This window comes from Danio rerio, chromosome 21 (genome assembly GCF_049306965.1).
Source record: "Danio rerio strain Tuebingen ecotype United States chromosome 21, GRCz12tu, whole genome shotgun sequence".
Classification (NCBI taxonomy): Eukaryota; Metazoa; Chordata; class Actinopteri; order Cypriniformes; family Danionidae; genus Danio; species Danio rerio.
This window is the reverse complement of record NC_133196.1, coordinates 4,857,501-4,867,500: the sequence shown is the minus strand read 5'-3', so window position 1 is coordinate 4,867,500 and position 10,000 is coordinate 4,857,501. Positions and strand designations below refer to the sequence as shown.

At 38.7% G+C, this 10,000-nt stretch overlaps 1 protein-coding gene and 1 long non-coding RNA gene across 7 annotated transcripts in view; one reads left to right on the top strand and one right to left on the bottom strand.

The window, feature by feature from the left end:
- Window positions 1-10,000, bottom strand: part of LOC141379954 (uncharacterized) — a 154,586-nt gene that overhangs the window by 48,533 nt on the left and 96,053 nt on the right. The gene's annotated exons all lie outside the window — the stretch shown is intronic.
- ntng2b (netrin g2b) overlaps window positions 1-10,000 on the top strand; it is a 141,940-nt gene that overhangs the window by 38,511 nt on the left and 93,429 nt on the right. For all 5 annotated transcript variants that reach the window (XR_012397083.1, XM_073935709.1, XM_073935708.1 and 2 more), the window contains exon 3: window positions 4,288-4,931. Coding sequence is in view for 4 of the 5 variants with exons in the window: in XM_073935709.1 (XP_073791810.1) it covers window positions 4,288-4,931 (644 nt within the window). In the remaining variant the exon portion in view is untranslated. The remainder of the gene's footprint in view (window positions 1-4,287; window positions 4,932-10,000) is intronic.

Here is a 10,000-nt window from a genome sequence, read left to right as displayed (position 1 = left end):
GTTAGATGACGAGCGTCTGCGTGATTTTGTAAAGCGAGATGATAGAATTGACCCAGATTTTTAATGATGTGTGTGTAGCAGGAGTTTTCGCTCGCACATCCACACTCCCTGCAGTCTCTGCTTTTAATAAAAGCCCACCAGTTCCTCGCTGTAGTTTTACCACAACAGGCGCATGTGTGAGTTTACAATCTCTCATTTGTGTGTGTGTGTGTGTGTCTGCATGTGCGAATCACACACACATTTTATGTTTTTGTCAATCAGTCGGTTTCTATCTGTGGCATATCACTCTCTTTTCCCCACACAAATACTGTCTGCCTTGTGAAATAGGAAAAGGTGTACTTTGAATATGAACTAAACATAAATTGTATATAATTAATTTGGGGCATCACAGTGGCACATTGCAAACACATGCGCTCTAGGTGAATTGAATAAACTAAATAGGCTGTAGTGTATGAGTGTGAATGAGTGTGTATGGGTGTTTAGGCTGGAGGGCATCCGCTGTGTAAAACATATGCTGGATAAGTTGGCAGTTCATTCCGCTGTGGCGACCCCTGATCAGGGCCGTAGCAAGCTGAACTGCCGCTTTAGGCAGAGGACAATCACGCCGCCCTCAACCCCAATGTGAAAACGAAAGTGACCGGTTATGAAAATGAAGTGAGGTGTCGCGGACCTCTTTTCTGCCGCCCTACGCGCGGATATAACTGAGGATGCGCGGGTGCTGAGGGAGGGAGGGAGTTGTCGCGGACACCGTGCTCTCTATTCTGCCGCCTTATGCGCGGATATAACTGAGGATGCGCGGGTGTCACAGACCTCTATTCTGCCGCTCTATGCGCGGATATAACTGAGGATGCGCGGGTGCTGAGGGAGGGAGGGAGTTGTCGCGGACACCGTGCTCTCTATTCTGCCGCTCTATGCGCGGATATAACTGAGGATGAACGGGTGCTGAGGGAGGGAGGGAGTTGTCGCGGACACCGTGCTCTCTATTCTGCCGCTCTATGCGCGGATATAACTGAGGATGCGCGGGTGCTGAGGGAGGGAGGGAGTTGTCGCGGACACCGTGCTCTCTATTCTGCCGCTCTATGCGCGGATATAACTGAGGATGAACGGGTGCTGAGGGAGGGAGGGAGTTGTCGCGGACACCGTGCTCTCTATTCTGCCGCTCTATGCGCGGATATAACTGAGGATGCGCGGGTGCTGAGGGAGGGAGGGAGTTGTCGCGGACACCGTGCTCTCTATTCTGCCGCTCTATGCGCGGATATAACTGCGGATGCGCGGGTGCTGAGGGAGGGAGTTGTCGCGGACACCGTGTTCTCTATTCTGCCGCTCTATGCGCGATTATAACTGGGGATGCGCGGGTGCTGAGGGAGGGAGGGAGTTGTCGCGGACACCGTGCTCTCTATTCTGCCGCTCTATGCGCGGATATAACTGAGGATGCGCGGGTGCTGAGGGAGGGAGGGAGTTGTCGCGGACACCGTGCTCTCTATTCTGCTGCTCTATGCACGGATATAACTGAGGATGCGCGGGTGCTGAGGGAGGGAGGGAGTTGTCGCGGACACCGTGCTCTCTATTCTGCCGCTCTATGCGCGGATATAACTGAGGATGCGCGGGTGCTGAGGGAGGGAGGGAGTTGTCGCGGACACCGTGCTCTCTATTCTGCCGCTCTATGCGCGGATATAACTGAGGATGCGCGGGTGCTGAGGGAGGGAGGGAGTTGTCGCGGACACCGTGCTCTCTATTCTGCCGCTCTATGCGCGGATATAACTGAGGATGCGCGGGTGCTGAGGGAGGGAGGGAGTTGTCGCGGACACCGTGCTCTCTATTCTGCCGCTCTATGCGCGGATATAACTGAGGATGCGCGGGTGCTGAGGGAGGGAGGGAGTTGTCGCGGACACCGTGCTCTCTATTCTGCCGCTCTATGCGCGGATATAACTGAGGATGCGCGGGTGCTGAGGGAGGGAGGGAGTTGTCGCGGACACCGTGCTCTCTATTCTGCCGCTCTATGCGCGGATATAACTGAGGATGCGCGGGTGCTGAGGGAGGGAGGGAGTTGTAGCGGACACCGTGCTCTCTATTCTCCCGCTCTATGCGCGGATATAACTGAGGATGAACGGGTGCTGAGGGAGGGAGGGAGTTGTCGTGGACACCGTGCTCTCTATTCTGCCGCCCTATGCGCGGATATAACTGAGGATGCGCGGGTGTCGCAGACCTCTATTCTGCTGCCCTATGCGCGGATAAAACTGAAGACACGCGGGTGCTGATGGAGGTGTCGCTGACGCCGCCCTCTCTATTCTGTCGTCTATGCGCGAAAATATCTGAGGACACAGGTGGTGAGGGAGGTGTCGCGGACATAACTGAGGATGCGGGTGGTAAAGGAGGTATCACGGATGCTGCCCTCTCTATACTGCCGCCCTAGGCGGCCGCCTAGGTCGCCTCAATGGACGCGCCGGCCCTGCCCCTGATTAATAAAGGGACTAAGCCGAAAAGAAAATGAATGAATCATACATTTCTGAACATAATAGTTTTAATAACTCATTTCTATGAACTGATTTATTTTATCTTTGCCATAATATTTGACTAGATATTTTTTAAGATACCAGTATTTAGCATTTAGTGACATTTAAAGACGTAACTAAGTTAATTGTGCAAGTTTGGGTATTTATAGGCAACTCATGAACAACAATGGTTTGTTTTGTAGACAAATGAAAAAAAATAATAGAAAGGAAGCTAATAGTATTGACCTTTATTAATATTATTATTATTGTTTTATTGATATATATATATATATATATATATATATATATATATATGAATCTTTAATATTTATATTTAAATACTTTATACTTGAATATAAATTGTGAAGTTTTAAATAACAAATTGTGAAATGTTATTGCACTATAAAATAACTGTTTAAAAGTAGTTTATAATTTAATTTAATAATTTATTCCAGTGATTTAAAGATGAATTTTCAGCTTTATTACTCCAGTCTTCAGTCTGGAGTGTGTGTGATGTAAACTTAAGCTGCATGTTAAAATTGCCTTCTACTCAGTAAGTAGTAAGTACTGCATTTAAATTCAATTTTGAAGTGCATCTTGGGATAGTGTCACGTGCATCAGATGAGCACTTAAAAATCTCGCCGGAAGTAGTGGGTCATCTGCGTACTTCTCTTCTACTGTTTTTCGTATTCTATGAATTCGGACGTACAATTTGGCTTGCATACTATTTTTAGCGTACTATATAGTATGATACTATGCAATTTCGGACGCAGTTTTAGATTTTCAGAAAAAAAAGGTCAGAATTGCAAAATGTAAACTCTTATTGTCAAGAAAAAAATGAAATCGTATAAATTCAGAGAAGAAAAAATTTATGAGAAAAAAAGTCAGTTTTGTGAGATGTAAACTCTAAACATTTTTTACAGCTCACATCAGAATTTTTTACATCACCTAAAACTCAAAATCCGTAGAAAAAGTATGACGTAAGCTCAAAATTAGAATTTTGTTCTTTCTTAAATATTTCCCAAATGATGTTTAACAGAGCAAGGAAATTTTCACAGTATGTCTGTTAATATTTTTTCTTCTGAAGAAAGTCTTATTTGTTTCATTTTGGCTAAAAAAAAAAGCAGTTTTTAATTTTTGAAACACCATTTAAGGTTAAAATGATTAGCCCCTTTAAGCTATATTTTTTTTCAATAGTCTACAGAACAAACCATCATTATACAATTACTGGTTTTTACCCTAACCTGCCTAGTTAACCTAATTAATCTAGTTAAGCCTTTAAATGTCACTTTAAGCTGTATAGAAGTGTTTTGAAAAATATCTAGTCAAATAATATTTACTGTCATCATGGCAAAGATAAAATAAATCAGTTATAGTATGATAGTATGCGATTTCAGACGCAGCATTAGATTGCCAAGAAAAAAAGGTCACAATTACAAAATGTAAACTCCCATTGTCAAGAAACAATTGTATGAAATCTAATAAATTCAGAAAAGAAAAAAATTCTGAGAAAAAGGTCAGTTTTGTGAGATGTAAACTCAAAAAAAAAAAAAAAATGTACAGCTCACATCTGAATGTTTTACATTTTTACACTCAAAATCCTAAGAAAAATTTAGACGTAAGCTCAAAATATAGGAAAAAGGTCAGTTTTGTAAAAGGTAAACCTAAAATTTAAAGGAAAGAAAAGTAAATTTTATGAGATTGAATTCAAATTATAACTACGCAAAATCAAAATTGCATAACAAACAATCAAAACTCCTTCAACAATGTTTCTTTATATGTCTTATCTTTGCAGGAGAACCCGTATCTGTGCAGTGATGAATGCGACGCCTCAAACCCCGACCTGGCACACCCGCCGCAGCTGATGCAGGACCGCGAGCGCAGTGGCCTGATCACATACTGGCAGACGGTGACGTGGCGCCGCTATCCCCAACCCCTCCAGGCCAACATCACCCTGTCCTGGAACAAAACCCTGGAGCTCACAGACGACATCCAAATCACATTTGAGTACGGCCGGCCCACCGTCATGGTGCTGGAGAAATCGCTGAATTTCGGCCGCACGTGGCAGCCGTATCAGTACTATGCGGACGATTGTGTTGATGCATTTAATATGCCAGCAGGACGCGTGCGAGATCTGAACGCCGCTAATGCTATGCGGGTCATCTGCACGGAGCAATATTCACGCTGGGTCGGCTCTAAGAATGAGAAGGTGGTGCGATTCGAGGTGCGTTCTCGATTTGCTATTTTCGCCGGTCCGCGGCTGCTCAACATGGAGGGCTTGTACACACGGATGGAGAGCATGAAGGGTTTACGAGATTTCTTCAGCTTCACCAGTCTCAGGCTGCGGCTCCTCAGGCCGGCATTAGGAGGAACGTATGTGCAGAGGGACAACCTGCTTAAATACTTCTACGCCATTTCTAATGTGGAGGTGCTAGCCAGGTGAGATACACATTCGAAATTATGACTATGTTTGGTTTTATTTTTAAGACTATGCTCGAAAAAGAATCTCAACAACAGTCAGGAATCGATAGTCCATTGATTGGTAGGAATCAGAATTGGGATTTGGAATTCATCCCAAATCTTATTGCCTTTTTCTGGAATGTCTGTAGAAATAATGGAATGAATCCGAACCTAAAATTCAATAGAAATTTTGGAATGAATCAAAATCAAACATTTTGGAATTGATTGCAATTCTTGTTTCTACAACGTCACTTGTAGAAATATTGGAATAGATCCATATCTAACATTTTGAAATCGATCGCAATTGTGATTGCCACTTCTGGAAAGATCAAAATCTAAAATTTTGGAATCAACTACCAAATTTCAATTGCTATTTTAATTTTATTTTTAATTTTATTTGAAATTTTTAAACTGGTCCTAAGTTTGATTACTACATCTGAAATGTCGTCTGTAGGAATTTTGGAATGCTCGAAAAAGAATCTCAACAATCGTCAGGAATCGATTCTTGGATTTGAGTCCAATGATTACAGAAGTAGGAATCGTGATTGGGATTTGAAATTTTTAATGTTAAAACTATGGATTTAGTCCATTAATTGGTAGGAATCGGAATTGGGATTTGGAATTCATCCTAAATCTCATTGCCTTTTTCTGGAATATCTGTAGAAATAATGGAATGAATCCAAATCTAAAATCCATTAGAAATTTTGGAATGAATCAAAACCAAACATTTTGGAATGATTTTTTTGGAATTGATTGCAATTGCTGTCTTTAGAATGTCATTTGTAGAAATTTTGAAACAAAATCATACCCAACATTTCGGAATTGATCGCAATTGTGAATTCCAAAAATGTTGGAATCTAGCCCCAAAACTTCAATTCCTATTTTATGAATTTTGTATATAGAAATTTTGAAAATGGTCCCAAGTTTGATTTCTACATCTGAAATGTCGTCTGTAGGAATTTTTGAATGGATCAAAATCAAACATTTTGGAATTGATCCCAATTTCAATTCCAATTTTAGGAATTTCATATGTAGAAATATTGGAATTGATTTAAAACTAAAATTTTGGAGTTGATCTCAATTTCGATTCCTATTTCAGGAATTTTGTAAGTAGAAATTTTGGAATTGACCCCAATTGCAAATGCTACTTCAGGAATGCCATCTGTAGGTATTTTAGAATCATTTAAAACTAAAAATATTTGGAATCAATCCCACTTTCGATCGCTATTTCAGGAATTTTGTATATAGAAATTTTGGAGTTAATCCTTAATTTGATTCCTACTTCTGGAATATCGTCCATAGAAATTTTGGAATGGATCAAAACCAAACATTTTGGAAATGATCTCAATTTCAATTCCTATTTTAGGAATTTTGTATGTAGAAATACTGGAATGGATCCAATGGAATTGATTGCAATTCTTATAGCTACTTCTGAAATGATCCAAATTAAAAATTTTGGAATTGATCCCAATTTCGATTTCTATTTTAGGAAATTTGTATGTAGAAATTTTGGAGTTAATCCCAATTGCAATTGCTACTTCAGAAATGCCATCTGTAGGGATTTTGGAATCATTTAAAACTAAAAATATTTGGAATCAATTCTTATTTCATAAAATTTGTATATAGAAATTTTGGAGTTCATCCTAAATTTGAATCCTACTTGTGAAATGTCGTCTTCAGCAATTTTGGAATGAATCAAACATTGTGTAATTGATCCCAATTTCAATTTATATTTTCTAATGATGTAGAAATATTGGAATGGATCCAAAACTAAAATTTTGGAATTGATCGCAATTCTAATTGCTACTTCTGGAATAATCAAAATCCAAAATATTGGAGGCAATTGCAATTAGGATTCCTATTTCAAGAATTTTGTATGTAGAAATCTTGGAATTGATCTCAAATTTGATTCTTATTTCTGGAATTTTATCAGTAGGAATTTCAGAATTGTTTAAAACAACAACAAAAAAATTGAATCAACCCCAATTTCAATTCCTATTTCAGTTGTTATCTTCCAAGTATTAACTTGGATAATATATATTTTAATAATGAAAAAAGAATGTTTTTTTAACTATATACAGTTGAAGTCAGAATTATTAGCCCCCTTTTGATTTTGATTTTCTTTTTTAAATATTTCCCAAATGATGTTTAACAAAGCAATGAAATGTTCAGAGTATGTCTGATAATATTTTTTTTTTGTCTGGAGAAAGTCTTATTTGTTTTATTTCAGCTAGAATATAAGCAGTTATTTATTTTAAAAAAAACATTTTTGGGACAAAATGATTATCCCCTTTAAGCTAATTTTTTTTCGATAATATACAGAACAAACCATAATTATATAATAACTTGCCTAATTACCCTAACCTGCCTAGTTCACCTAAATAACCTAGTTAAGCATTTTAATGTCACTTTAAGCTGTATAGAAGTGTCTTGAAAAATATCTAGTAAAATATTATTTACTGTCATCATGACAAAGAAAATAAATCTGTTATTAGAAATACATTTTTAAAACTACTATGATTAGAAATGTGCTGAAACAATCTTCCCTCCATTAAACAGAAATTGGGGAAAAAAAATAAACAGGGGCGCTAATAATTCAGGGGGGCTAATAATTCTGACTTCAACTGTATCTATTTTTTTATTCATGCCTTTACCACAACACCTCCACACAGAAGCAATTACTATTTGTTGACTTGCTCTGTATTAGCTGATGACTAATCTACCCCATGCTATCATTGTGAGTTAAGTGACTCTACTGAGTCAGGCCAGTTATTACCTATAAACCATTTGGAGCAACTCATCTAATCAGATTGTGTTGTGTATCATTATTGAGACAAACATATGCTTGTTATCATAAGGCGTGTTATCATTACCAATAACTATTATAACTATCAGGAGGCGCATAAATGATGTGCAATAATGCTCAAGTCATTACTTGTTAGGAAATTGACTGTCATAATAGTATAAATGAGACACTGGGGTCTGGTACAGATGGTCTATAACGGTGATGACTGACAGATGGTTAACACAAACTCTTTAATACCCGTCCAACAAATGACTTCACCATTATAAGAATAGCTCATCACTGGCAAAAATAAAAAGCTTTCATCATTTACAAACAATATTTGATTCGTAGACACAACACACACACACACACACACACACACACACACACACACACACACACACACACACACACACACACACACACACACACACACACACACACACACACACACACATTAATATATTACAGACAAAGATTTTCTGTTATGAAAATTATGAACAGATAAACACTATAATATTGATATTATTCTATATATACACTACCTGACATAAGTCTTGTCGTCGATCACAGTTGTAAGAGCATCAGATACTAACTTGACTTCTAGTTTATCATTTGGAAAAGTGGCAGGAGGTGGATTTTTCTGATGAATCATCTGCTAAACTGTAGCCCAATCATCACAAATACTGCAGAAGACCTACTGGAATCCACATGGACCCAAGATTCTCACAGAAATCAGTCAAGTTTGGTGAAGGAGAAATCATGGTTTGGGGTTACATTCAGTATAGGGGCGTGCGAGAGATCTGCAGAGTGGATGATCAACATCAACAGCCTGAGGTATCAAGACATTTGTGCTGCCCATTACATTACACACCACAGGAGAGGGCAAAATCTCCAGCAGGATAGCGCTCCTTCTCATACTTCAGCCTCCACATCAAAGCTCCTGAAAGCAAAGAAGGTCAAGGTGCTCCAGGATTGGCCAGCCCAGTCACCAGACATGAACATTATTGAGTAAGTCCAGGGTAAGATGATGATAAATCCAAAGAGTCTTGATGAACTCTGTTAGTCCTGCAAGAACGCTTTCTTTGCCATTCCAGATGACTTTATTAATCAGTGATGTGAGTCAGTGCAGAGATGAATGGATGCAGTCCTCCAAGCTCATGATGGAGTCAGACACAATATTCATTCTGTCTCCACTGCAGCAGGACTTTATATTCTATACTGGACATTATTTCTGTTCAGTCACAAGACTTTAGTCTAAGCACAGTCAGACCTTACTGTTCTAATTAAATCATTCTAAATCAAGGCATGATCATATTTTATTTTGGTCAAATAAGTGTAATCTAGAGGCCTTTGCCTTTCATATGAGCCACTTCTGATATCAAATGATCACCTAGAAGTCAAGTTATTATCTGCTGTTCCTAAAACTTGTATAGACGATAAGACTTTTGTCAGGTAGTGTATATTTATGAATAACGTGTATGAGTGTGTCTGTGCATGCATGTTTGTGCATGCATATAGCTGTCTGTGTGTGTGTTTATAAAAAGGTCTTAACGCTGAATTCACACAGATCAAAATCTAAGTTTCATTCTCAATTAAACAGAAAGAAATAAATAAAATCAAGTTAAATTACACTAATAAAAAATTTAAATAAAGTAAAAATATTTGTATTTAAAGTTTAACCAAATAATAAATGTGTGTGTGTTTGTATATATATATATATATATATATATATATATATATATATATATATATATATATATACACTGTATATATAAAATAAAATACAAACTGTAGAAATACTTGCCCAAAATCATTAATGACTGCATGTCTCAAATAAGTCAATAATCAATTAATTATTCATTTCTTCGGCTTAGTCCCTTTATTAATCAGGGATCACCACAGCGGAATGAACCACCAACTTATCCAGCATGTTTTATGCAGCGCATGCCCTTCCAGTTGGAACCTAGTACTGGGAAACACCCATACACTCTCGCATTCACTCATACACTACAGGCAATTTAGTTAATCCAATTCACCTACAGCATGTGTTTGGGCTGTGGGGGCAACCGGAGCACCTGGAGGAAACTCACGTCAACACAGGGAGAGCATGCAACCAGAAATGCCAGCTGGCCCAGCCGAGACTCAAACCTGCAAATCTCGACTCAAACCTTCTTGCTGTGAGGCGACAGTGAGCCACCGTGTCGCCTTCTAAATTAATTATTCAGTAATAAATAAATGTTTATAAAAATGTTGTAGAACT